This window comes from Spermophilus citellus, assembly GCF_964194105.1.
Source record: "Spermophilus citellus genome assembly, chromosome: 11".
In the NCBI taxonomy this organism is placed as follows: Eukaryota; Metazoa; Chordata; class Mammalia; order Rodentia; family Sciuridae; genus Spermophilus; species Spermophilus citellus.
In genome coordinates, this window is record NC_138192.1 from 131,712,426 (window position 1) to 131,739,481 (window position 27,056).

General features: G+C 59.6%; 1 protein-coding gene across 6 annotated transcripts in view; it reads left to right on the forward strand.

The window, feature by feature from the left end:
• The window catches only part of SH3BP4 (SH3 domain binding protein 4), a 74,608-nt gene that overhangs the window by 29,006 nt on the left and 18,546 nt on the right, over positions 1-27,056 (forward strand). For 2 of the 6 annotated variants that reach the window (XM_081260580.1, XM_081260576.1), the window contains exons 1-3: positions 19,277-19,299; positions 20,082-20,324; positions 23,879-26,238. In XM_081260580.1, coding sequence (XP_081116706.1) covers positions 20,207-20,324; positions 23,879-26,238 — 2,478 coding nt within the window. In that variant the 5' untranslated portion in view covers positions 19,277-19,299; positions 20,082-20,206. Of the gene's footprint in view, positions 1-2,528; positions 2,608-2,847; positions 2,935-7,531; positions 7,666-19,276; positions 19,300-20,081; positions 20,325-23,878; positions 26,239-27,056 lie in introns of those variants that run through there. The other 4 variants (XM_081260581.1, XM_081260578.1, XM_081260577.1 and 1 more) reach the window with 3 other exon arrangements.

Sequence of the window (27,056 nt, forward strand, 5' to 3'; positions counted from 1 at the left end):
TCAGGGGCCTCCAGACCGGCAGTATGCCTGGGGAGGTGTATCTGGCCAGGTGCCCCATTTAGTGCCCCCAGGGAATCGAGGAGGTGGCACGCAATCGTCCTCATCTGTGCGTATGCCCGCGCTTCCTGTCCCCTTTCCACGATCCCCGCTGTCCTTCAGAGGTTGCCCCTTCCCGAACACTTTGAGCAAGTTCTTTATCCTCTCCGGGCCTCATCTGTTCATCGAGGGTCCCAAGCAGCCATGCTTGCCTTCCCTGTGAGCGTGGTGTTGACAGACTGAGGGTGTGGGTGGTCCAGGCCCTGACCGTCCTTCCGGCTGCCCTTTTGGTCCCAACTGTCACCAGAGGAGAGATAGCATGATTCATTGGCCAGAGTCGGTACCTCGGGGCCTCTCTTTCCAAGAGGCCTGGGGAAGGGCTGGTTGCAGGAAGGGGCAACACTGGGTCTTGGGGTTGTGTCCGGGGGTTTTTGCTGAGCCATTGGCACGTCCCCCAGGGTAGAGGCTGGTTCCAGAGCCCCACAGTTGCTGTGCCAGAAAGGAGTCCAGAGGCCACCAGGCCAGGCTCTGCACTGGGCAGAGGAGGAAGCCAAGACTCAAGGCCAGAGGCCCAGCTGATGTCTCGCTGTGCCTTCTGGTACTGCCCACCAGGCCAGAGTCACTGCTGGTGTCACCCAGCATGGGGTTGTCTGGTTCTGCCCTGGGGTTTATGCCCAGCCCCCTGACTACTTGTGGGCAGAGGTCACCTCGCTTTTGTCCCTTTTGGCTCCCTGTCAGAATCCTCAGGCAGCCCTGGACCTTGCTCTTAGTAAACACAGCTTGGCCCTTTCCCTTTTCCTGTGTCCTGGTCCCCTCGACACTGTTGTGTGTGTGTGTGTGTGTGTGTGTAAGCCTCTCCTGGGCTTCAGCTTTTAATGAAGAATACAAAGCACTAGCAGAGGCTCTGGGTTGACGGAGGCCTTGCTGGTCAGTGGGCCAGGCTTTGGCCATTTTTATCAGTAACACACAGCCACGTGGGTATCTTGAGCTCTTGATCCCCAGCACAGTCCTTCAAGAGGGTCCGTGAAGCCCCTGAAGTTAAGCACCCACCTTTACAGGTGCTGCATTTTCTACACAGCTGGCTAGGGCCCTGTCAGATCCTTCTAGGGTTTGTACCCTGCAAGTTAATAGCCGCTGCCTGGGAAGAGGCCCAAGACAAGCCCGTCCAACTCGAGATAAGATAAGCTGGGGCGGCCTCGGGGAGGAGCAGTGTCTCCCCCAGCTTCAGTGCTCCCGAGAGGCAGACCCCCCCCCCCATGTGACTCCTTCTCTGGCCTTTGTATTTGTCTGATTACAGAATGGGGACAGACTGACTTATTACCTGGGGAGACTCCTTGGACTTGGGCTTACCCTGAACGACACCTGGAAGGTGAAGGGGCTTTGCAGATCCTCAGTACGAACCAGGGCAGGTCCAGGTTGCTACAAGGTGGTCGGTGGACGGGTGGCTGGAGAGAGGTGCCCTCCCGAGTTATTTGGGATCCAGGGTGCTCTGGCAGATTTGAAAAGGAATTATGTACAAACTCCCAAAATAGGAGGGTTTTACATGATGTGATTTGGGGCCGATGACAGATGTGGTGACATCTAAGCTTGAGAGAGCACTTGGTACCGTCCAGTGTGTGAAGAACTCTTCTGCAGGCGGATTTTATATTTAAATTTGCGCAGTGATTGGCAGCTTACAAAGCTCTCCTGGATTATCTGCTTGATCTTCTCAAGGCCGGGCGGGTGGAGCTGAGTTTTCATTAGAAGTCTTGTTTTATAGGTCAGTGTGCCTCTGAGGGGCTGAACAGCCAGGCCTCCAAGGTGGCCTGCTGGCAGGGAACCGCCCAGGTGGAGTCCTCTGATGTCAGCACCCAGGTCCCCAGGCTAACCATGGGCTCGCACAGTGGAAGGCCAGGAGAGGTTCTGGCACTGGCCAGCAAGGAAGGAGTTGCCTGATAGCAGCAGAACCAGGAGGGCTCTGGAGCCTCCCGTGGAAGGACTCCAGATTCCCAGCTGGCTTTGATCTCTGGGGTTCAAAAGACTCTGTGTAACTTGAGCCCGGCCTAGATCTTTGTCCACAGGGCGTCTGCATGCAAGGTGCTGTCAAACAGTTTGGGCAGTGAGTAGGCCTGGGCTCCCACTGAAGGGCCATTGCCCTGCCTTCTGACTTCCTGAAGTTGGTCAAGGACACCCTGGAGGCCAGGGACTAGTTTTTTTTTTTTTTTAACTAAACGGCATTCTCTGGGCAGATTGTTGGGCAACATGGCAGAAAGGTCTCTAGCAGGATGAGCTGCTGCTTGTCCTTACTGAGCAGAAGTCCCTTTCTTGGCTGTCTTCTCCCCTCTTTCCCTGTGTGGTTCTTGGGGTGAAGCCTGGACTCTGGAGCTACACTGGGTGGGTCTGGGTTCAAATCTTGGTGACTGACAGTTGCCAGGCCTTGCTCTGCCTTAGTTTGCTCATCTGTAAAATCGGAACGAGAAATGTTATTGTTGGGGTGTCTACTTGGGGTCCAGGTTCTTTGTGTCCCGAACAAAGAATGGAGCTGAAGTCACAGATGCATTGAAGGGGAATTTGGAAGCCGCGTTCTGTAAGGTAGGTGAAGAGGTCTCTTTCCCACACAGACCCGGTTGAGACCTAACCCATTTACTCCCCTTGGTTCCTTATGATCACTGATTGGAGTCCCGTCCGGTTCTCCCCCATTGGTCATTTCAAAATGCGGAACCTGCAGTAGGGGTCATCACCGGCAAGGTCCTCAGTGGCGGGGTTGTCATGGTAATAGGGCTTGGCGTAACTGGGTATGTGAGGACTCCTCTCCCTGTCCCCCTCCTCCAGCAGCATCTTCCTTGTACCTTGTGGTCACCATCTTGGCGTCCCTGAGCTCCTACCTGACAAAACATCTGTGTGACTGCCGCCTCCACGGTAGGTTCATGAGGACCCCTGGGGCACTGAACCACAGTGACGGTGACAAGCTGCAGGCTCCAGGTGCCACCTGTCTGCACTGAGGTGCCTCTAGGGCCAGGGCCCCAGTCTGGTTAGTGGGTTGAGCTGATTTGGCGTCTTGAGAAGGGCCCATAAAGGCCCAGCCGCTGCCCCACTGGGGCGCTGCTGCCGTGGGGCTCTGGGCTCGGTCAGCGTCTCTGACCCATGACGGCTCCCTGGTGCTGACGTGGGTGAAGTTGGCTGCACTCTGGCTGTGGCTTGTCCCTTGGCAGGACCAGCCGGCTCCTACCTGTACAGGTTTTCTGTCGTTAGGTGGTGCGTTCCCGGTCACCGAGCAGGCTCTAATGAGCACCTTTTAAATACAGACGTCTTTCTGACGGCCCTCCCTGTGCATACGCGATGTCTCAGCCCCAGCTGCTCCTGAAGGGCACGTTCTGAAGTTAGGCAAGTCACGGCGTGTCACAGCCTGGGTGGCACTGTGCCTCTGGACCACATAGATGCCGCTTCTTTTATTCTTTGTTTCTTGATGCTGGGGACGGCGCAGGCCTTGCACGTGCTGAGCAAGCTTCTGAGCCGCCTCCCCACCCTGGAAGTGACTGTTTCTTTACAGAGTTTGTTATTTTTTAAAATTTTGTTGAGGTGAAGTTGCCATGGTAACGAGCCATTTCACAGTGTCCCCACTCAGTGGTATTGAGGATATCCACGGTGTTGTGTACTGCCATTCCTGTCTGTCTCACCCACCTGCGGGGGGCCCCAGGCAGTCACTCCCTCTCCCACCCTCCTCCTGGCAGGGCTGATCTCCTTCCCACCTTCCTGCTGCTGGGTTTGCCCGCTGCATGCTCCTTATGCCATGGTCCCCAGGTGGGGTGGCTTGCCCTGTGGCATCCATACTTCCTGGTGGGTTTATCAGGACGCGGCACGATCATGAGATGTGGACCATCTGCACTTCGGGTGGTTTGACTTCTGCTGCTCCTGGCTCACAGTGGATGTGGCAGGACCTCAAGGGACACCTACCTGCAAGTCCCATGGCCCAGTCTGGCCTGCCATCAGTACCTCCTGGTTCTTGGCATGACATTCCCCATTCACTGTGTGGCTCACGTCAGGACTGCATCCCTTCTCATGGGCCCGGGCTCTGCTTCTGCCAGGTGGCCTGCCTTCTGGTGACCTGCTACCTGCTGCTGCACCTGGGCTGCTGTCCCCTTGGCTAACCTCAGTAGCGTTTCTGGGATTGACAGTGTGTGGGTGTTCTGATCTCATCCTAAGAGCTGCCCGGTTTCCAAGTTCCCTGAAAGAGCCCTAATCGGTCCCAAGTATCTCAGCCCTCCCAAGAGCCAGGGCTCGCCACCCTGCATGCCACACAGGGCCCTGTGCTTGGTGTACCCTCTGCAGACTCACTGGGTGTTAACGTGAGAGGCCAGACTGAGGCGGCTGCCTGCCCCTGGACCACCTGCGCCCTTGGACCACCTGCGCCAGGACGGCCGGGCGGGGCGGCTTCTGTGGAAAGCAGCCTCAGGGGGCTCCTGGCTGCTGAGGGAGGGAGGAGGGGGCCGGCAACATCCTGAAGCAGGACCTGAGGCCGACGCCCTTCCCTGGACTTGAGGGTCCCTGTTGGGTTCCAGATGCTGCCCACCCTTCTCTCTCCCCTGCTGTCACTTCTCCCAGGGTGTCCTGCACCTACCCCTTGTGAGTTGTCCCCTTCCCTTTAGGATCCTGAAGGACATGCTGTCTTCGCCCCTGGAGTGGACACCCACCGTGGTGCCCAGGAACCCCTGCCAGCTCTTGGAGCCACCAGCCTGACACGGGCACGGCCCTGGTGGCCTCAGTGCTGCCTCTGCCTTGCTGGGATTTGGGGTTCGGAGGTTGACTTACGTCTTACCGAGTGCGGTGAGGCCAGGGGATGGCGGGGCTGGGGACAAGTGCAGTGAGGCTGGGAGACAGTGAGGCCAGGAGACAGGGGAATTGGCTTCGCAGAGGGCGAATCATCAAAGACTGGCCTGTGCGGGTCCCTCACGTCCAGGCGGGGGCTGCTTCTAGCTCCCCTGGTTGGAACCCTACTGTCCTGTCGCTGTCTGTTCCTAGTGTGACGGCGCCTGGGTGGCGGTGGGACCCCTGGGAGGGCCAGGACAGGCATGTCCCCTGCAGCTGTTGTCCCAGCCCTCTGGCTCCACCACTAATCCTGGGCTGTAGCCACCTGTCCTGGCCCCTGAGCGGGTGAGTCAGGATGCAGGAAACCCAAGAGCGGAGCCACCAAGCACGCAGCACCCGTGCCGGCCGCCAGCCTCCTGTCCATGGTGCCAGACATAGAGGCGCAGCCTTGGAGAGGGGAGCAGGCTGCTGTCCCTGTCCTTTGTGCACGGCCTAGCCACTTGTCACTTTCCCTTTGCGGGGGGGATGGCTGTGTCCAGAAAGTCTCAGAGGGCTGCTTGCTGCGGGGAGCCATTCTGGGGTGGTGAGGCTGGGAACAGGCCCCCAGGAGAATGCCTGCCAGGTCACAGGCTGGGCACAAGCGGGTGCTTGGGCCTCTGCACATCCCTGGGCAGGCAGAAGAGAGGAGCTTCCCGAGGGAGGTGGGAGGACACGCCCTGGTGCTGGGAGCACACACCTGCAAGAGGTGCCCTCAAAAGCCATCTGCAGAGAAGGGGAGAGGACACCTGCAGGAGCGGGAGGCTGTGAAGCTCTGGGAGGCTCACCCGGGACAGCACCCTTGGGGCGGGCGCTCTGTGGCCCTCCTCTCAGCCTCAGTGAGTCCTGAGCTGGGCTCTCTTCCAGGCAGGTGGGGAGGGAGGACAGCGACTGGCCACTGCAGGATGTTTACACCCTGGAAGGAACGCGGCTCCCTGCCCAGCCGGCCTGGCCCCCAGGCGCTGCACGGGCTGTCGGCTGCAGGCACTGGACTCTGCCAAGAGGCCTGAGAGAATGTTCCAGAAAGAACCAGAAGCTGGAGGAGAGCGCTTTCCTCCCAGGTTCCTTTCTTACCTGCAAAAAGAATAATGTTCCTTAGGAGCTCGAGTGGGGACCACAGGGCTTCTCCAGGCTGCCCTCGGCTGGCTCCCATCATAGGGGCCCTTTCCCTTCTGTGAGAACCATGAGGAAAACCAGCCTGAGGTAGCACCCAGCACAGGCCCCCGAGCCCTTCTCCCTGTGGGAAACCCAGATGGTGTCCATCTGTCCATCTCTGCTGCGTAGAGACGTGTCACAGAGGCCCCACTGAAAGGCCTGTGATTCACACCGGGTTTGCTAGTGATGCTGGATCCTGAGATGAGGACATGGGCCTGTGGCCCGACTGACCACAGCTCCGGGCCCCACAGACCCGAGCCCGAGGGCAGGTGGAAGGATTTGACGAGGTTCCTCCACAGCTGAGAGCTTTGTCTTTGTGCCTGCCTTGGGTGAGCACTCCTCATCTCAGGAGGTAGCTTTGGGGGACACCGTCCAGGCCCCCCCCCCCCCCGCCCCCATGTTCTGGTCTCTCTGCTCAGCCTGTGCCTTCAGCGGGTCTGTAGGCTATTGGGAGCAGCCCTTGCCCTGCTTTCCTCTGTTCCTGGTGAATGCTGGATACCACGGGTTGACACTCGGGGCCCCACCTCTGGCAGCCTGAGCTTCAGGACTGAGCCTGCCCTAGGCAGAAGTGAGGCCGTGGAGGCCAGCAGCCTGCATTCCCGTGTGGCCTACAGCCCTCTGTGGCAGCCACTCATGTGGAGTGGTGGCCACCATGTGGTAGGCCTGGAGGTGGGAGTTGGGAGGGCCAACTCAGTCCTTGCCGACCCAGAACTTGTGATGTGGCCGGAGAGACAGGCCAGTCAGTCAGCAGTTACGTTGACGTGATCAGAGCTGTGACCCAGACTCAGTCACCTCAGCGAGGCAGCTGGTGGGTTTCAGACGTCTGGGAACCTGAAACTCCCTTCTGCAGCCTGGGTGTCACAGGGTACTGGCCGCTGCTCAGAGCACCCTGTGGACAGCTGACTGAGCAGAGACAGGAGGGGCCCAGACCTGAGTAGACAGGTCCCCGGGGTGCATTCAGCACAGGTCAGGGGTTGACGGCCACAGAGGGACCCCGAGTCTTCCCAGACAGCCTGAGTGTGCTGACGAGGCTCTGTGTGCGCTGGTGACAGTGGAGATGGTTGGGAACTTGTTCCCTGAGATTCTTGAGCGGGGCCAGAGGAGGCACCTGGGCCCCCACGGTCTCCCTCCTTGTCCTCTTGTTCCCACGTGTCGGCCTGAGGAAGGCATGAGCTGAGCGTCGCAGGGCCCTTTCCTGCTGTGTTGTGAGGGGGGCTCTTCCTCGGCCTGCGCCCAGGGAGCCCCCAGACCCCTCCTGAGCCCAGGCACACTCCAGATCCCTGCTGACCGCACCTGCTGGCCACATGGTGTGTCCCTGACTCTTTGCACCTCCTGTTCCTGCCCTGCTTCCCTGGGCACCTCTGTTCACCCATCTGACAACTTTGTGCCTTGCCACCTGCCCAGCCTAGGCCCCACTACATCTGAGGACGAGGAGGACAGGAGGGCATTTTAACCTCACCGAGGCTCAGGGGAGTGGCTGGGCCTGTGCCGGGCCGTGGGGCTGGGGGCAGAAGCACGTGGCAGGCCTCCGTCTGACTTATCTCGGGCTGCGGGGGTCGGCCTGCTGGGGACGGATCTGCTCACGAGAGGTGTCCAGGCAGCTCTCCCCTTCCTTGGCCTCTGTCCAGAATGCCGCCCCTTGATTCAGTAAAGGTGAGATTCGGTTTGTGCCAGCCCCGCGGTTAGATCCTGACCGCCATCGACAGGGCGTGCCTGCCGCTGTGGGCAGAGGTGGGGTCTCTGCCCACTATCCCGTGGCTCTGCCTCGGCCTGCGCCTCCTCCGCTGTGCAGGTTGCAGTGCAGGGACGGGCGGGGCAGCGTGTTCGCTGCTCGTGAGGGTCTCGGTTGGCACGTGTGCTGCTGTGCTGGCTGCCCACCCGAACAGCCCCGGTCCTGGAAGAAGAGCTTCCCGCTGTGCCGTGGTGCCCGAGGGGCTCCGTGGTCTTGGTCTGCCCTGCGCCTGCCTGTGGGTGTCTCATGGTGTGAGTGACCCGGGTGCCATTGTCCTGGAGTCCCTTGTTGTCAGCTACCATTGGGACACGGCTCTGCGTGGCTCTTGAGGCAGCTTAGCAAGCGTTAACTCGTGCCCTCTGGGCCCGAAGTGTGATCAGCTGCCAGAACTCATCCCTCAGGAATGTGGGGGAGCGGGACTGGGCGACGGCCGTGGTTTGGGGTCTGAGGAGAGTGTGTCTAGAAAGTATGGGGAGGGTGAAGTTCGTCCTGTGTCCGAGTCTGACTTTGTGCACATCTTGGAGTCTCAGTCCTATTAGAGGTGACAAGGAGGGACAGGGAGAGGCATGCTGGGAGCAGGGGCCACCCAGTCAGGAGGGGGGGCTGTGTCCAAACCCAGCGTTTGGCAGTGCGAGCTGGCCTCCCCTGCGGCCACTTAGTGGTGAGAGCTGAGAGGTCCCTGGGTGATGTCGGGCTGGGGGCCCATGAGCAGAGCAGGGTGGCCGCACATTGCCAGGCCAGCACCCCGTCCCATGTACAGCCCCTTGCTGACCAAACCCCGGGCAGCTCGCAGCCGCCCTGCAGATTGGGTGGCTCAACTAGCAGGGTCGCTCTGTCTCACCGCCCGAGGCCTGAAGTTCCAATCCACGTTGACCGAGCTGGCCTCTGGAGGCGGAGGCTGGAGGCAGGAGCCTGGTGCAGGCACCCCATGGCAGGCATTCAGCCACCTTTTCTCTGTGGCTTCACACCATCCTCTGTGCATGTTACGCCCACATTTTTCTCCTCCTACGTGAGAATGGTGGTGGCGCTGGACTAGTGGCCCCTAGTGATCTCATCTTAACATGGTCATCAACAGAGACCCTATTTCCAAGTGAGATTGTGTTTAAGCCTTGGGAATCTGTCTTCCAGGGGACACAGCTCCTGCAGAGGGCACTGGGACAGTGGGACACTCTGGCTCCTCACTGCTGGTCTCCCTGCCTGGTGGCAGTTAGGCTGGCCACAGTGCTGTCACAGCATGGCCTGCTTGTTGTCCTTACCCTGAGCCCCTGGTTGGGGTTGAGGTGCAGTGGCTGTCCTGAAACCTTCCCGGCACCCAGCCCGCCATGCTGGAGCTACAAAAGGAGGTGGCACTTAGGACTCGTGACCGAGAAACACGCTCACCTGTTGAAACCCAAAGAATGCACTGAGGCACGGACAGGGTGGAGCAGAAAGCGAGCTCTACTGACCACCTCCAAGACGGGTGCTGGGTGGCCGGGGCACCTGGGCATTTTATCCCCTAGTGCGCGAGGTCCCTCCCTGGGTCCTCTTTGCTGAGTACTGTGGGGTGCACAGTCCTCTTGTCCCTCACCCAGGTTTTACTGTCTCCTGTTGGGCTATTTAAAGAACTACACCTCTAGCTGTCGCCCCCTCTTTGTTCTCTTGTGGTGGAGAGGCCTTTGAGGGCTAAGTGGTGGCAGGTGCTCAGGTTATCGCTGCTGGTCATGGCCAGGTGGCCCTTTCCCCTCCCCTCCTGCCTGTCAAGGGGCTGTGAATTTCCACTCGAGTGTTAACTGCCTGTGGCTGTCCATCCTGCTCTCCCCTCCAGCTGCCCCCTTATATCCCATGTTGACATTTAAGGCTACATTCTGTATTCTGAAAATGCACCACTGGGCTTTCTCACAGTGGCCCTAGAGAAATTCGACGGCCCCGTTTCTGAGGCCCCTGGGAGCCCAGCCTGGATGAATCCTTTGCGTTGCAGACCTTGCCGGTGCCGCGGGAGAGCAGGAGGGCTGCACAAAGCACAGTTGTCACTTCCTGCACAGACCTGGAGCACCTGTGGAGGGAAAGCACGGGGCCCAGGTGTGAGCCAGTCCTGCTCACTGGCACAGTGCCCTGTCTGTGGACAGCTCGCTGGTCTGTCCCTCCATCTGGTAGATGGGAACCATGAGGCACATAGGCCAGGCTTCCCCGGGTGGCAATGGCTGAGAGCTGCCAACCTTGGCCTTGCTGCAGAGAGCGTGGGCCAGTGCTCGCTGCTGCCCTGGGGGTCTCCTCAGGGCTAGTGGGAATGCAAGGATGGTTTGAGCCCAGTCTCCGCCCGAAGAACTTACTGTGAGCCTGTGGAAGCCACCAGGCCACTCTGGCAGGCGAGGGGTGGGTGACAGAGGAGCTGATGGCAGCTTCTTGGGGTGTTCTGGTGGGACCCAAGGGGACGGTTGGGGGTGGGGGCTGAAACACAAATGTGTGCCTCAGCGGAGGCCAGTGGTTTGAAGGGTGGAGTGAAGCTCTGGCCACACCAGAACTCGGGGGTAGCCTGTCTGTAGCGCGTTGCCCATCAAGGTAGCTCTCCAGGATGGTGCCACCACATAGAGACGCACCCCAGGGTGCCGTGCTCAGGAATCCTGTGTCCGAGTGACGCAGAGCTGCAGGATGGGTGCAGAGGGTGCAGGATGGGGACACACGGTTGCCTGGGATGAAGCTCCTACTCTGTGGGTAGTTCACACGTGGCCACTCCCCGTCATCAGGGCAGGGGGTGGGCGGGGCTGGCCAGAGGGGCTACGACTGCTTTGCTGTGGCACACGGGACAGCTGCCGCAGCCCAGAAGTGTCGTGGCCCCAGGTTTCCCTCCGGTTGCTGGCATATCAATCCTGGCTGCAGTAGTGCCAGGGCCGGGGGCCTGGACCTGAGGGCAGGAGGAAGAGGAGGGAATGTCCTCTGGGCCCAGAGCAGCATGCCATGGCAGACATGGCCGCTGGATAGAGGCCTGTTTCAAAGAACAGGAAATTAAATTTTCAAGTTGGAAATGTTATGTGATATTTTTAATTGATAATTGACCAGACTACAGGAAAGAAACCAAAGATGCGATCCATGGTCCTTGGAGGGAGAAGCCACAGGTCCAGGAAGGTGGAGCGAGTCAGAGGTGGTGAAGGGCGGCCATGCAGAGGCCCACGGAAGGGCAGGCCAAGGGCCAAGAGGCAGAGGGCAGAGGCCGTCCATGTGGGTGCTGATGCTCCACAGGAGTTTCTTTAAGGCAGGATTTAGGTGCTGCATTGAAGATGCCTAGATGTAGAAGTCATTGACTTCTCTTTTGCAGCAGTGATTCCCTAAAAATAAAATATGAAAAAGATGGCACCCAGTGGCAACAGCAGCAAAACCCACATCTAGTTCAAATGCTCTGGAGATGTTTTCTTTTATTTTTGCCCTGAGCCTCCCAGCCAGGAGCTGGGGGAGCCAAGTGCTGAGTCCATCAGTCACACACGCTCTTAGCCTTGACATCAGAGCCCACCACTTAAGCTTATAAATAAAGTTTTATTGGAACATGGCCGCAGACATTTGCCTCTTTTTGGACCACAACAGCAGAACTGAGTCTTTGCAATAGAGGTTGTTTGACCCCCACCGTTTAACTTACTCCATGTCCCTTCACAGAAAATAAAATAAAATGGAGACCACCATATTTCTTGAAGAAAAGATGAAATAGCATAAAGATGTTAGTTTTTACCAGTGGAATTAAAAAAAAAAAAACTCCACTTGCCAAATGCTTCCTGAAAGGTCGTGGTCATTCACCCTCGAGTGACCACGGGTTACTTTTTTGTGGTAGTGGGAAAACATTTAATGACATTATCCTAGAATTCATTTGGAAGAACATAAGAGGCAAAAACAACTGACAGGGCTTTGCAGGAGAATGGCCCACGGGAACTAGTTCTTCCACGTTGGGTGGCTGTCATGGTCCCACAAGAGTGGATACTGCTGTGAACGTCGGCAGACAGTGACCCAGGGCAGCCCAGCATAGCCCTGTGTCTCTATGCACCAGCGTGCATGGAGGTGACATCACGTTGGTCAGAAGGGACATGTGACCAGGGACTCTGTGCAGGAGTGAAGTTCCTGGCTGAAAAGAGAATAAATTCCTTGTCCACTGATGTCGGCACACAGACCCATCTTTAGGCGAAGGGAAATGAACAGCCGTGAGGGTCCGAGGTGCTTCACTGAGGGAGCCCCTCACCTACTGGGGTGGGGGCATTGTGGGCACTTTGTGAGATCAGCAGACAGATGAGTGTGGGCAGGAGCGGGGGAGGTTGTGGCAGCTGAGGAGAGGAAGTTTAAAACAACAGAGCAGAGGACACACAGTGGCAGTGGACGGGCAGGAAATTAGTGGCAGACAGCCACCCATTGCTCCAGGGGACAAGTTCTGAGAAGTATGTCCTTGAATGACCTTGGCGTCCTTTGGGCAGCCCAGCAAGTGCTCACACACCCCAGGGTGGCAGCCTCACCAGCCATAGGCTGTCACGGGCCACTGTTGGTGTGTGTGTGTGTGTCCGTGGAGGGACAGCACGTGGCACAGGACCGCGTGAACCATTCCTGACCCACGGTCACAAGAAGGTGAGTCCCCCTTTGCTGTTCTGCTAACCCTCGGGAGATTGGCAAGGTTTTCTGGAACCGCTGTCGAGGGTGGGTGACCACGACCTTCCGGGCAGCATTTGGCACGGCTTCACACTCCACAGAGAAGTGTCCACAGAAGTGGCCCAGAGTGCCGTGTGCATTTAGGCGTGACGAAGGCCACTGCTGGCCGTTGTGGCTGCGAGCCTCGTGGAGCTGCCGGGGAAGCAGGCGGCAGAGCTGCCGACGCGGGCCAGCTGGCTTGGTCGGCCTGGCTGGCTTGGGAGACTTCCTCTGTTGACTTCGCTTTGTCCCTCCCAGATCTGCTCGCTCTCTGGTGGCCTGTGACCACGTGTGGTGGAATCATAATGCCCAGAGAAACAGGCGTGAGCAGAAGGACAGACGTACTCGTCCCAGGCCACAGAGCTGGACTGGGAGGCCAGTTTCCATCCGCGCACGCAGAGGGTGTTTGAAAGTGTTCAGGATCGCTGCTCCAGCCGACCTCTGCGACCTCTGTGCCTGCGCAGAAATGGCCTTGTGGGGTCACAGCCTGCCGGGGACAAGGCTTGCTATGTGGGAACACGAATGGGCGCTTATGCCATAAGAAGCACTTTCTAATTATAAAAAGGAAGAAAACTTGAGGAGAAGGAGGTTAACCCCATTTGTCACCTAGTAATGTCTAGAAGACGGACACTTCTTAGAGTAGGTTTCATGGTAGAATTTGGATTTTTCTCTGCATGGCATTGTCTGGGTTTTCCCATTCTATTAAGTATTCTAAGATGAGTGGCGTCTCGATGAGAGGTGCCGTGGCCCCAGCTGGCACGTCAGTGCACCTGGGGTGATTGGCTGCTTCCACTTGTACGTCACTGTGAACACTCTATGTCCTCCGCTCCCTAGGGACAGTTGTCCTTGAGGACAGTGGGGTGGGAGGAGGAAGAGGAACCTGCCGTCCTTCATCCCTGAGTGACTCCTGGAGAGGTGTGGCCTGCTGATGTTCACTGCTGTGGAGATCTTGGCTAGGATCCTGGTTGGGGCCCCTTCAGGAGTGAAATTCCGTCCTTCATTGCAGGATCTGGTCCGTTGCTTACCGTGCTGGAGGCTGGATTCTCAGTAGGCTGGTCAGCCCACCAACCAAGGAATGAGGCCGTGGGACCCTTGTCCCCACACTGTCCCCTCTACCAGGCAGTGCCCCACAGACTGCATGCGATTAAGGTGTCGGCATGCTGGGGTGCAGGTCTGTTCCCCTTCAGCTGTTTTCCTGGGTGGGGTCTGCCCAGGAAAGACCCTTGGAGATGCCCCCCCCCCAGCCTTTATTTTATTTTGACGCGGTTCTGAGGACGGAACCCACTGCCGCACTCGTGCAGGGCAAGCGCTCTGCCCCTGAGCCCCGGTCACGCCCAGGACACCCCTTTCAGTGCAGCTCAGTTTCTGCACCTGGGTGGGGTGGGGCTGCTGTGTGCTTCCAGAGGGGAGCAGCTGTCAACACCACTCAAGTCCTAGGACAGCTGTCCGTCTGTCTGAGGCGGAGGTAGAAAACAGTTGTCAAACACGCGTGAACTTGGAGCACGGTAGTAATTTTTAGGGAACTTGGCATATTGGCGACTGGGGCTGGAAACAAGTCCTCCTGTGCTCTGGTGCAGCCTTGAGCAGTGAGTCTCAGAGCCAGGAGCCCCTGGACAGCGCCAGCAGCCCAGGCACGTGACCAGCCCCTCTCGCCACCTCTATGATTCAGAGATAATTGTGCTTTTTCTTCCTGGTCTCTGGCTGGGGACCAGAGCTGGGGAGTTCTAGTCTGGGCTGATCACACGACCCTCCTGCTGGCCTGTGGACCGTGGGCTGCATCACAGGGTGGGTCGGCCTTCACATGACTGGACTGGGCAGACCGCGAGCCACCAATCGCAGCGAGTGGCCTCCGAATCTCACACTTGACGGCCCTCTCTGGGCCACACGTGGCTTAGTCCCTAGGCTCTGGTTTTCACTGAGCAGCAGGGCAATGGGGACAGACTGGGTGTCAGTGCAGAGTGCCCTCCATGGGACACATGACGCGATCAGCAACCACCATGGCGCTGGGCTTCAGTCTCCTGAAGGCCCAGAAGATGCCGGGGAGCCCTGCCCTTGCTGTCCTGTCCAGCGGGAGCCCCTGGCTCTTCTGTGGGTGTCGTTTGGAGTATGGTCTCCCCAGCTGATGGCAGTGAGGGAAGGGAGGGGCCGCACTCCCGGGGCCTCCGTGGTTCCTAAAGCATGAACAGGAAGGAGACCTCCGTCCACCCACCCACCGAGGGCCCCAAGCAGCACATGCTGGGTGTGGGGAGAGCAGCCAGGTGACCAGCTTTCGAGGACACTCGGGAGTTGGGAACGAAGCCGCTGTGGTGCTCGGGGCGAGGGCAGCTCATGTGCAGGGAAGACCGAGGTGAAGCCTGGTGCGCGCAGGCCCGAGGAGGCCTTCTCTTTGCAAGGGGCACTGATCGGGGTTGTTGGCAAATGAGAGGGTTGCAGAGCAGGGACGGGAGGTGGGGCCGGGCGTGTCCAGGCGGGAGTTGGGGTTGCCTCCTGCAGACTGCCAGGAGTCCCCGAGGTCTTCCTGTCCTTCAGGCACTGGGAGCCCAGCGTGCTGGTGGTAGCAGCCCCACAGCTAGGCACCACGTGGGCAGAGGAGGCTGCACTGTGGAGGGGTATCACCCTCCTCTCTCTGACCCCCACCACGACCCTGTGACCCCACCCCCACTCGGATTTCCTGGTGTCCCAGCCCCCCAGCCTCCTCACTTTCCAAGGTGGGGAGAGCCAGTGGGGGCAGTGCCTGGCCAGGACTGGCCTCTGCCTCCCGAGAGCCTGCAGCAGGTCATCCTTGTTGCCAGCTCTGCAGGGACAGCGAGTCACCAGCCAGCCTCAGCTGTCCTTCCTATCTGAGCCCACGGTTTTGTGGCTGTCTGTCTTAGATGTGGGCTCCTCAGAACCAGCTGTGCTTAATTCCCTGGACCTAGTGGCAACCACAGAGCCCGGTTCCTAGAAGTTGGTGCCCCGTGACCTTGATGTGGCCTTGTACAAGGGCCCAGGTGGATGTGGCACCAGGGGCTGGAGAGCCTGGTTCTGCCTACGAGGCTCACTCTTTCACCCAGAGGGCAGGGCGTGGGTCGAACACTCACCAGATGGGCAGTGGTACCCAAGTCTGTCCCCAGAGGTACCCAAGTCTGTCCCCAGCCTTGCTCTTCTCAGAAGGAGGCGGTATCCAGCATCCTGGGGTGGGGCCCCTCTGCAGCAGGGGGCTCTCCACTTGGGTCGTAGATTTGGAGGCCCACCCATGGCTCTGCTGTCATTCTGCGGGAGGTAGCTGGGGTGTTGACCTGTGGTGGTCGGTGGCCCTGTGGTCCTGTAGAGTGACTTCCTGGAACAGGCGTTCCTTGGAGCACCTTGTTTGGGGAGTGAGGGGTTCTGTGGGCAGAGACTGGTGCCTGGAGCCCAGGAAGCCCAGGCTGTGCTGCTAACCTGGAGGAAGCCTGAGGAATGGCATGGTACTCCCATGTCACGAGCAGACGTGGGGACCGGTGGTCTCAGGGCATGAATGGAACCGGCACCCAGGGCAGCGTTCCCGGGCACACAGAGGCCCACGAGGCCTTCTTCACTGCCTGCCCACGTCCTGTGCCTCTTCTGGTTCGGCTTGGTTGACTGTGTCTCTGGCAGAGCCAGGGCAGAAGGGCCACCTGGGTCTCTCACTAGAGCCTGAGTGGTTCTGACTTTGCACGTGGTGCCGCTGCTCAGGGGCCTCGTTCTTGGGGTCTATCTTTTCTCTGAATGTGTTTACCTGGACACAAGGAAGAAAAACTCAGTAGTGTTAAGTGGGAATGGGACTTTGATGGGGCTGTGCCCCTTCCTGCTCCTCCATCCCTCAGAGGCCCACGGAGCGGCTGCCTGCTATCCTCGGGGCCTTGAGACCCACGATGGCCGCGCTGACCAAGAGTAGGCCGTGTGGCTGCAGGTTTCAGGAGAAATAACCACCAGGCCTGTAGAGCCAGGCCATCCAGGGATGTGAACCCTGTTGGTGTTTTAGAAATGCAGCCTAGATTTCAAGAGCAGGAGGGTTCCTGGGTTCAGCCTGCGGTGTGGCAACCCGCATCAGCCATCAGGTGCCTGCAGATCACCCCAGGGTAGCCACCGAAGAGCCTCTGCACCGCTGCTCTCTGTGCTTAGACTCATTCCCTGTGTCTAAGCACCAGCTGCACACAGGGCAGGAACCGAGGCGCACAGTCCTGGGTCTCATAGGCTTGGGTTCTTGGGGAAATGGGCCAGAAACAGCTCCCTAGAGGTGGTAAGCAAGGAAAAAGGTGGGATGAGGTTGCTCTGGGGCCCGCACATTTCAGCAGGGCCCTGTGTGGTGAGCGATGGAGTTTGGAGAATGTCTGGGCTGGGGCCTGCAGGGACAGCACGGAGCCAGGCAGAGCAGGGCAGAGACTGCAGGAGCAGCCACATGGGGCCTGGAGAGATCAGAAGTCCTGGTGGGGGTGGGGCCTGGCGGAGACCACTGATTGAGGGGAGCACAGAGCTGGGCGCAGGAAGGAGCAGATGACTGATCAAGGCCAAAGCCGGTGTGCAGGTGCTCAGAGGGGGCAGGCGGAGGTCATGCGGACGGTTGGGCAGCCAGGGTGTGTGTGACCAGGAGAGAACTCTGGCTTCTGGGCTGGTTGCAGGAGTTGCCAGTGACAGGTGGCAGGCTGGGGGAGGAGCTTTGGGACCAGCCCCAGGATCTGGTTTGCGCCCTGGAAACTCCAGCCACCCTTTTGGCTGTGGTTCAGCCTGTTGGAGCCCAGCCGGGTCCGCCTGTGCCGCGAGGGGCCCAGACTGCCCTGGCGTCAGCTCGCGGCTCCTGGGGTTGTTCCGGTCACACGCCTGCTCACTCCTGGCACGAGTTCCGGAGGGCAGGTGCTAAGTGCCTCTTCATGTTGCCTTCCTGATGTTAGAAAGTGCTGTGTTGCAGACATTTTCACACACACGTCTCCATACAGGGCAGACAGGTTAGCAAGCCTTCCCGTGCTCCTGCTGAAGCTGGGTGTGGCACTTAGCGGGCCGGAGCCTCTGCTCACAGGGGCAGCATCGTGAGTCACGGGACTCGCAGAGCTGGGAGGAGGGGGAGAGGCCCTGGGTTTCCTGGAAGCCCATGGAGGTTGGGCTGGTCCAGGGCCCATGTGGCCAACCTTGGCAATGGCAGGGCAGGGCGGAGCGTGGGTGGGGTGTGTGGCGGAGGGAAGCCCCAGACGCACCGGAGGGCAGGCAGGAGCACGCAGGCCCCGCAGAGCCTGGCTTTGTAAAGATGTGGGCAGCCTCTGGAGGGTTTTACGCAGGGGAGTGGCATGACCTCAGAGGACAGCTTTGAGCAACCAGAGGCCGCAAGGGATGGTTGGCGGGAAGGAGAGGTGAGCTCCGAGCTGGGGAGAAGGTCAGCAGGCGGGCACCGAGGAGCACGAGGAGCCCGAGGAGCAGGAGAGGCTGGAGGACTCCACCACCAGGGAGGCCGGGGGCTGCTGGGTGGGCTTCTCCACCTGCACCCGGCTTCACCTTTGACCCCCGCCCTGCTCCTACTGGTCAGGGAAGGTCTCTGAGGATGCAAGGCCTGCTCCACACTGCGCTGGCTGCCTGTCTCTTTGCTGTTTAGGAGTTGAGTGTTCCTGCCCTTGCTTGGAGGTAGTGTCAGGACCCTGTCCCAGGGCAGTCTGCTACCAGCCCTGGAGAAAAAGCTGTCATTCCGGGGACACAGCCCTGAGGCCCGCAGGACGCATGCCCACAGGTGGGAGGAGGGCTGTGTGTGAACGGGTGGGTTGAGGCCAGCGTCGGTGCTGTGAATGCAGCCTCAGCACCTGGCTCCTGTCCAGCCAAGGGCAGGAGAGGATGGCTTACAGGCCCCAGGCACCAGCCTCTGTGGGCGCGCCCATCTCTTGGAGGACTGCAGGTCTCGCTGCTCTTCTGCCTCAGCACTGACTCGGGGCAACAGGTCCAGCCCCTGCCCGTGACAGAGTCCTGATTTCCCTCCAGGGAGCACAGTGGTGGTCTCTGTGCCTGCCCACCCCTGAGGCCTGGCCTTTGCCCCAGGCCACATTCGTGGTGGTGAGAGGGAATCCAAAATTCTGGTCCCTCCTCGGGTTGGTCCTGGGTGGCTCTGCTGACCTCCACGTGCGTCCCCAGTGCTTATGGGACAGTGCCTGCCCCTCGGCCCAGCAGGACCCGCTCTCCCTTGGCTCACCTGCCTGGACAAGGCTGGCCCATCCAGAGGTGCCCCACTCCTGGGTGACGCTGTCCGGGACTTAGAGGGAAGGGGGTCATCCAGTAGCTCTCCTGGCCCCTCCCTCACCGTGGCCCTTTGAAAGAAGTCAGCGCGGTTCTAACTTAGCACCAAGTCGCCTTTCTAAGCAGCGCCAGTGGCTTCTCCACCGCAGGGAGGAGCCAGCCCAGCTCACCCGGCTCCATCTCTCCCTGCTGGCCCACCAGATGCCAGCTTGCCGTCGCACCTCCTGGGCAGCCTCTGGCCCCCACCAGGAGGCTGCCCCTGCTCTGGGACCTGTCCCTGTGCCAGCACCAGGTTGGAGTTCTCTCGTACAGAGAGCACAGAGCTCCAGCCCGAGAGCTCGGGGGCTGCATGCAGTTCTCCGCACGGCCCTCTCCCTCCTGGAGAGGTTTTGGTGCAGGAGTGCGTCCTTCTGGGGTCTTGCAATTACGGGGAAGCCTCACCGGAGCTGCCGAGGGCTGGTCTCTCGGCCACTGGGGCTAGCGGTGGTGACAGAGGTGATGATCTCTGTCCCTGCTCCCTGTCTGTCGCTGCTCCCTGTCCCTGCACCTGGCTCACGCGGATCTCCCTGTTCGCTCTTCACACAGACATGCTCTGTCGGTGCTGTTGTGCCCCAGGTCACAGATGGGGCAGAAGCTCAGCAGGGTTCGCGCTGAGCACACAGCGTGCCAGAGCCACAGGCTGCCGTGCAAGCCGCTCTTCTCCTGCAGAGGTGCGCTGGGGCCTGCATGTCCCCGAGGCACACCCGCGTTGTTTGGGTGCTCCTGAGTGGCCACCTTGGCAGAGGGAACCTGGGGCCACATGGGGTGAAAGTTGCCCTCTGTCAGCTGCCGGTGTCACAAGCCACCAGCCACCTTCTTTGTGTCCAGACCCTCTCCCGGTGCTTCCTTCCTGTGTCCCTGTCTCACGAGGGCAGATACCTCCCACAGAGCCCCTTCCCGGCCTGGTAGCAGCACAAGGGTCAGTAAAGCCCCTGGTTTCACGTGCACGTGCCACGCTGCAGATCCCCGTGGCCACTGTGCTTCCCACGTTCATTTGGGGCCTGGGGCTGGGGATGTGGCAGGGGGCACCCCTCCAGGCCCTGAGAGCAGCTGCGCTGCCCGCTCACTGCTGCCCAGGTGCCAGGTCACCCACACTGCTCCTCCCAGGGGACCAGCTGCCCTCAGGACAGACGAGGCTGTTTGTGCTGTCCAGAGCCCTGGATCTGGCAGCGTGGCCTGCACGGTCCTGTGTCGTCCTTTGACTGCTGAATGGGCGGACCAGGTGCTGGGGCACATCTCACAAGCGCCATTGTGCCCCGGGAGGAGTGGCCGCATGCCCAGCGGGCTGAGGAGATGGCACAAAGTGGGCACAGTGCAGGCCGCTGGGCTCCCGGGCCAGGAGAAGAGAAACGGCCTCTCATGGAAGGGCCTGGAGTGTTCCCTCCTCCCTGAAAGGACCCTCGAAGCCATGCTGCTCTTGCTCAAGGGAACTTTCTTCCTCCTGTCCTTTCAGGAAGAAGCACGCTGCCGAGTTGCCGCTGCGCAGCTTGGTTGCTTGAGACAGAAGCACCGTTGCTGCTCCAGGAAGCAGAGGAAGAGACATGTGCCCTTAGTGGACCCCTGGCCCAGGGTTTCCAGATGGCGGCCCAGCGGATCCGAGCAGCCAACTCCAGTGGCCTCCCTCGGTGCAAGTCGGAGGGGACCCTGATCGACCTGAGTGAGGGGTTTTCAGAGACCAGCTTTAATGATGTCAAAGGTGAGCCCTGGTCAGCCACGGAGGGGAGGACTGGGGCTGCTGGTGCCTCAGACCCAAGGGCCCCTCTACCCAACAGGCACCGGCTTCGTGCTCAGCTGAACTGCAGCTCTGTATCCTGTTACAAATTCCTCCCTGCAACAGCGGCCCCTGGTCTGGGTGTTTGGTGTGGGGAGGCGGTTTTGATGGGACCCCTCCTTTGTCCACATGTCTCTTCTCTTGGTGACAGTATTGGCGACAGTAAGTAGCTTGGTGGTTCTGACATCTAGGGAAAGGAGGGTGTTGTAAGTAGGTGAAATATTGGGAACCACCAGAAGAGAAGCAGGTGGCCTGGGGCAGAGAGGAGACCTGTCCTCGCAGGGTCTGTCCTTTATTTTAGTCTCGCCCTGGCCTCCAGCTCTCTGCCACAGCCGGTCAGTGAAAGGCCGGGGTGACCAGGTGGACATGCCTGGGTGCTGGTTCAGCTTTACAGAGCCAGCCGGCCAGCCACATTGGATCGTGTGACCCCGTGTCTAGAAGGTGGCCACAGGGTTCAGTCACCGGGCTCGCTGGCGGATGGCCTCATCGGGTTGGGTTGAGGAGGACCCCGATCTTGAGACACTTTGGAGACTTCTGGCTTCCTCAGCAACCACCCTGCCCTCCTAGACCACGTCCAGGGTCGTGTGCTCCCTGGTGCCCTGGCAGCTGCAGCTGTGGCCGTATTGTCACAGGCTTTGGCCTTCTGAGCAGTTGACGCAGTTGATCACCCAGGTCCTCCCAGAGCACGGCTGGGCAGGAGGGACTTTCCCACAGCCCTCCAGATGCATGTGTGCCCCCACCCTGCGTCCGCAGCAGCCTGGCTGCTTGCCCGTTGATTGGCAGCTGCCCTGCACCGCCTCCCTAGCGCCTCCCTCGCCCTGTCCCTGGTTTCCACTTGCTGCCCCGAGCATCACTTTGAATAAGACCAGCATCTGGAACCGCCAGGGTAGCCGGCAGCAGGGTTCATGTGGGTCACCGTAAACAACCAAGCCATTCACTTCTCAGCCTGATCACGGGCGTGGTTTTCTTACTTTATCCAAACAGGCAGGTTTAAAGCTGGAGAGCGGAGCCTGACTTGGGTGCTAGGGGCCTTAAAGTAACCAATGTACAGAGCCCAGTGTTTTAAAATAATGATAATAATCCTGAGCATGAGCAGGGCCAGTTCAGTGGTGGAGAAGGCAGCCGAGAATTAGGCCAGATAAGACCTCAGGACTGCCACCCACGTGAGACCCTCTGGAGTCTCACGGCCAGGGCCGGCCAGCAGCTGCCCATGCACCATCCAGGTGCAGACTTCCAGGGGAGTGCACACTGCAGCCAGGATTCCTGCCGGGAAGTCTTCTCCCCTCATCAGTGTTTTGCTGTGACAACCTGGGCAGAGGATGGAAAATGTATTATTCGGTGCACCAAACTTGTAACGTTCAGGGAAGTTTGGGTATTAAAATCAAGGTAACTGTGAATATGGGCACGCTCCCCAGACTTCATTAAATGGGATTCGACAGGGATTTCTGGCACTGGATGGGATGTGTCCCCGGGTGCCCCTTGGCAGTGACTGATGGAGGCCACATACAGAGAGTCCCACCACAGCCCACCTCGGTGGGGTCTCCACAGGAGGAGGGCCCTTCCCCTCCTTGGGCGAAGTGTGTTGTGCTTCTCTTCCGAGGAGAGTGCTTGGAATTTTAAGTAAAGCCATCTCATTCTTCAGTCTGGCAAAACTAACATGATAATTCGCATTGATACGCGTTAGGCTATGTACAACGCATGCATAATTGCTTTGTTTTTTTTTTTTTTTAATACTGGAGATATTACTGTAGGGGAATTAATTACTCCAGAGGAACAATAATGAGGCTATAACTTTGGAGGGACTGTAACAGGATTTTAAAGGCTGGCGAGCTTTATGCAAGTCTCATTTGATTTTCATTTTTATTTCCAGTGAATGTGTCGAGGAAATAGTATGGTCTGTGTTGCCGGAGACCATGACCAGCCACAGGAACAGGAGAGAGGCTGGTGGTCACAGAAGTCCACTGACCTCAGCTTGACCCAACTCCCTGTTCCCTCAAAGCCATTCTTGGGGCTGAGAAAATGATACCTCAAAAGGAAGCACAGACTGTCTGCCCTCCTGCCCTCCCATCTCTCGTCCTCTTCCTCTCTCAAGGATCGGGGAGAAACTAGAATTCCTCTTCCCTAGGGCGGGTCAGAGGAGCCAGAGCCCCCAGCCAGCTGGGAAGGTACCACCCTGACCTTGCTGGGTGGAAGAATTTAGGGTGCTCCCTCCAGAAGGGGAAAGGAGTACAGCCGAGGGGCCAGGAAGGGTGTGCGGACAGGCCGCTGGCTCTCTGGGCTTCCCGGCTCTGGTGCGCCTTCCTCTGCGTGGCTGTGGCGGTGTCTGCTCACCCACTGTAACTGCGGGTCTTTGGGTCTTAATCTGAAGACTCCCAGGTCCCGCAGAACTGCGCTACCTTGGAGTTAGTGGTGCTTCTGTCCTGTTGGTCTGCTTCAGCAGACTCGGGCAGCAGGCCTCCCCGGGAAAGCGGGCTTCCTGCCCCGTTCCCTGCTGTCTTCCTCTCGCTCCAGCCCCCATTTGGTGCAGATCTGCCGTTGTGATCCCGCAGCAGAAGGGCCCAGCCAGGGGCAATTCTGACTGGGCCTTGGGCCAACACCTTGATCCAGGAGCCAGGGTCTGGCCCTGCTAGGGCCGGGGACATCCCCAAACAGAACGTCCAAGTGTCGGGGAGGGCCTTTCTTCTCCCTTCCCTGCTGAGGCCTCTGTGACAGGTGCAGATCACAGGTGTTCTGGTGGACACGGAGCCTTCCTGGGGAGAAGACCCACGTGAAAGCTCGGACCCAGAGGTGTCTGTCTGTGAGGGCTCCACGGAGTGTGGAGGGACGCAGTGGGACAAGGTGTGGGCTCAGGGTGGACGGGCGGCCAGGCCTGTGGGAGCCGGTCCCTGGGCCTGGAGATGAGGATGCTCTTGGGAACAGGAGTGGGAAGGCCCCACAAGATGTTCCCAGGCCCTGCAGCCGTGGAGGCTCCCCAGATCCTCAGCTTCACGAACTCCAGGAGCTGGGGTTGGGGAGCCGTGGGCTGAACCCCAGGGGTGACATAACGCTGTGGTTGGCAGCCATGAAAGAGGCGGGGACTGCGCCCCACAGCTGTAGCTGGGGAAGCCGTAAAGCCGCAGGCCCGCCCTCGACACCCCACGGCTCCCCACGCCCCGCCCCGTGTCTTCCCCTGTCCACACACCCATTGGGCCTCTGTCACACAGTGCTGTCCTGTCTCGGTCCCACAGAGAACACGTACAGCCGATGGCGTTCCACAGGACCCAGCACTGGTCCAGGCCACTGTACATTCTCCCGCCTCGTTGGCTTTCCCTAAAAACCGTTTGCGTTTCCCCCAAACTCGCCTGCACCCCCTCCTCTGCTGTATAGAGTGGGTTCTGTGTGCTCCGGGCCGTGGTCTCCCCTGTAGGCCTTCCCCCTTCGCACATCGGCCTTTTTCTACGTGTTTTCTCCTGCCTCACCTCTCCCTCGTGTCTGTGCAGTGCCTTCTCCCAGTGCCTTGCTGGCCGATACCCCCACCCCTTTTGGAAACGCAAAGGAAGTGATCGCCATCAAGGACTACTGCCCCACCAACTTCACCACCTTGAAGTTCTCCAAGGGCGACCACCTCTACGTCCTGGACACGTCGGGCGGGGAGTGGTGGTACGCACACAACACCACCGAGATGGGCTACATCCCCTCCTCCTACGTGCAGCCCTTGAACTACCGGAACTCCACCTTGAGCGACAGCGGCATGATAGACAATCTTCCAGACAGCCCGGACGAGGCAGCCACGGAGCTGGATCTGCTCGGGGGGTGGACAGACAACCAGAAGGGATCCAGCAAAGCGCACAGTAATAACCCTTTTTGGAGCGGGGTCCAAACAAACCCTTTCCTGAATGGGAACGTGCCGGTGATGCCCGGCTTGGACGAGCTGACTCCCAGAAGCACCGTGGACCTGCTGCTGTTTGATACCGGAACATCCTCCTTCACTGAATCCAGCTCTGCCACCACCAACAGCACCGGCAACATCTTCGACGAGCTCCCGGCCACCAATGGACTCCACACCGAGCAGCCGGTCAAACGGGACAACCCCTTCTTTAGAAGCAAGCGATCCTACAGCCTGTCCGAGCTCTCCGTCCTGCAAGCCAAGTCAGATGCGCCCACCACGTCGAGTTTTTTCACAGGTTTGAAATCCCCTGTTCCCGAGCAATTTCAGAGCCGAGAGGACTTTAGGACTGCGTGGCTGAACCACCGGAAGCTGGCCCGGTCTTGCCACGACTTGGATCTGCTCGGCCAGAGCCCAGGCTGGGGCCAGACACAAGCCGTGGAGACGAACATTGTATACAAGCTGGATAGTTCTGGGGGTGCCGTGCAGCTCCCAGACACCAACATCAGCATCCACGTGCCCGAGGGCCACGTCGCCCCTGGGGAGACGCAGCAGATCTCCATGAGAGCCCTACTGGACCCCCCGCTGGAGCTCAACAGCGACAAGTCCAGCAGCGTCAGCCCCGTGCTGGAGGTCAAGCTCAGCAACCTGGAGGTGAACACCTTCCTCATCTTAGAGATGAAGGTTTCTGCTGAGGTGAAAAATGACATTTTTAGCAAAAGCACAGTAGGTCTCCAGTGTCTGAGGAGCGACTTGAAGGAAGGGCCGTACCTGCCCATCCCACTCACCTACAGCCATGGGGACACCGTCCAGGTGCAGCTGGACAACCTGGAGCCCTGCATGTACCTGGCCATTGTGGCCCACGGCCCAAACATTCTCTACCCTTCCACCGTGTGGGACTTCATCAATAAGAAGGTCACCGTGGGTCTCTACGGTCCCAAACACATCCACCCCTCCTTCAAGACGGTAGTGACCGTTTTCGGGCATGACTGCGCCCCCAAGATGCTCCTGGTGAGCGAGGTCACACGGCAGGCCCCCAGCCCTGCCCCCGTGGCTCTGCATCTGTGGGGAAAGCACCAGTTCCTCCTGTCCAGGCCCCAGGACCTCAGAGTCTGCATGTTTTCCAACATGACCAACTACGAGGTCAAGGCCAGCGAGCAGGCCAGAGTGGTGAGAGGATTCCAGGTGAAGCTGGGCAAGGTGAGCCGCCTCGTCTTCCCCATCACCTGCCAGAGCCCCGGCGAGCTCTCGGACTTCACGCTGCGGGTGCAGGTGAAGGATGACCAGGAGGCCATCCTGACCCAGTTCTGCATCCAGACGCCACAGCCTCCACCCAAGAGTGCCATCAAGCCGTCCGGGCAGAGGCGGTTTCTCAAGAAGAACGAGGTGGGGAAGATCATCCTGTCCCCGTTTGCCGCCACCACCAAGTACCCGACGTTTCAGGACCGGCCCGTGTCCAGCCTCAAGTTCGGCAAGCTGCTCAAGACGGTGGTGAGGCAGAGCAAGAACCACTACCTGCTGGAGTACAAGAAGGGGGACACGGTGGCTCTGCTGAGCGAGGAGCGCATCCGGCTGAAGGGGCAGCTGTGGACCAAGGAGTGGTACATAGGCTACTACCAGGGCAAGGTGGGCCTGGTGCACGCCAAGAACGTGCTGGTGGTCGGGAGGGCCAGGCCCAGCCTCCTCTCGGGCCCCGAGCTGAGCACCTCGGTGCTGCTGGAGCAGATCCTCCGGCCCTGCAAGTTCCTCACCTACATCTACGCCTCGGTGCGGACCCTGCTCATGGAGAACATCAGCAGCTGGCGCTCCTTCGCGGATGCCCTGGGCTATGGGAGCCTGCCGCTCACCTTCTTCTGCCGGGCGGAGCTGGACAGCGAGCCTGAGCGTGTGGCCTGTGTCCTGGAGAAGCTGAAGGAGGACTGTAACAACCCCGAGAACAAAGACCGGAAGTCCTTCCAGAAGGAGCTCGTGATGGTGAGTGTGTGGCGGGAGTGGGCCCCTCTCCACCCCACGGCCACTCTGGGACGGCGTCCCTGGGGCAGATCTGTGGCTGGGCTGGGGGTATGCTTGCAGGGTCCAGAGCTGCCCAGGAGGAGACCACCTGGGTCTGTGTCCCCACTGCCTTCGTGGCTCCTTGGTGGTCTTGGAATGGAGCCGGTGGGGTGGGGGCGCAGGGCCTGTGCTCTGCACCCCTGGGCCACTTGGGAACAGGTCCCTGTGGGGTGTGTGGCTCAGCAGTGGCCAGGACCCCTCTCCACCGCCCGGTTTGTCCGGGTGATTCTCACCCTGTCTCCTCCTGCTCCCCCTCCACTGCTCTCCCTCTTCCCTTTCCTGGGGGCCTTAGATTTGGGGTGGGTTCAGCCTTTGCTTGGCCAGCACAAATGGCCGACCACGGGGAGAGTCCTGAGTTTTAAGTTTCAGGGATCACCTCCGATTGATCACCTGAAACCTCACCCCTCCATCAATCCCAAGTTCTAAGGAATGAACGGGGGACAGGTCACACTGTGGATATGCGCTGACCACAGACCACCTGGAGGCGCTTCCAGAGCTGTTTGCAAGTCCTCCAGTGGCCTGGGCTTCCCAATTCCGCTCCCTACAGGACCCCACCCCTGACTCTGGTAGTCACCCTTGGCTCCCTGGTTGTCCCTGGGATGGACATTGTCCCCTGAGCTCTCTATGTGACAGAAGTGGATTCAGCTGCATCCTGCAGGTGGGGACCTGTCCCTCTGTGGGAAGCAGTCGTGACCTTGCGGTCCTCTCCCAGGTTCTGCTGATCCAGCAGCCCTCCCGCC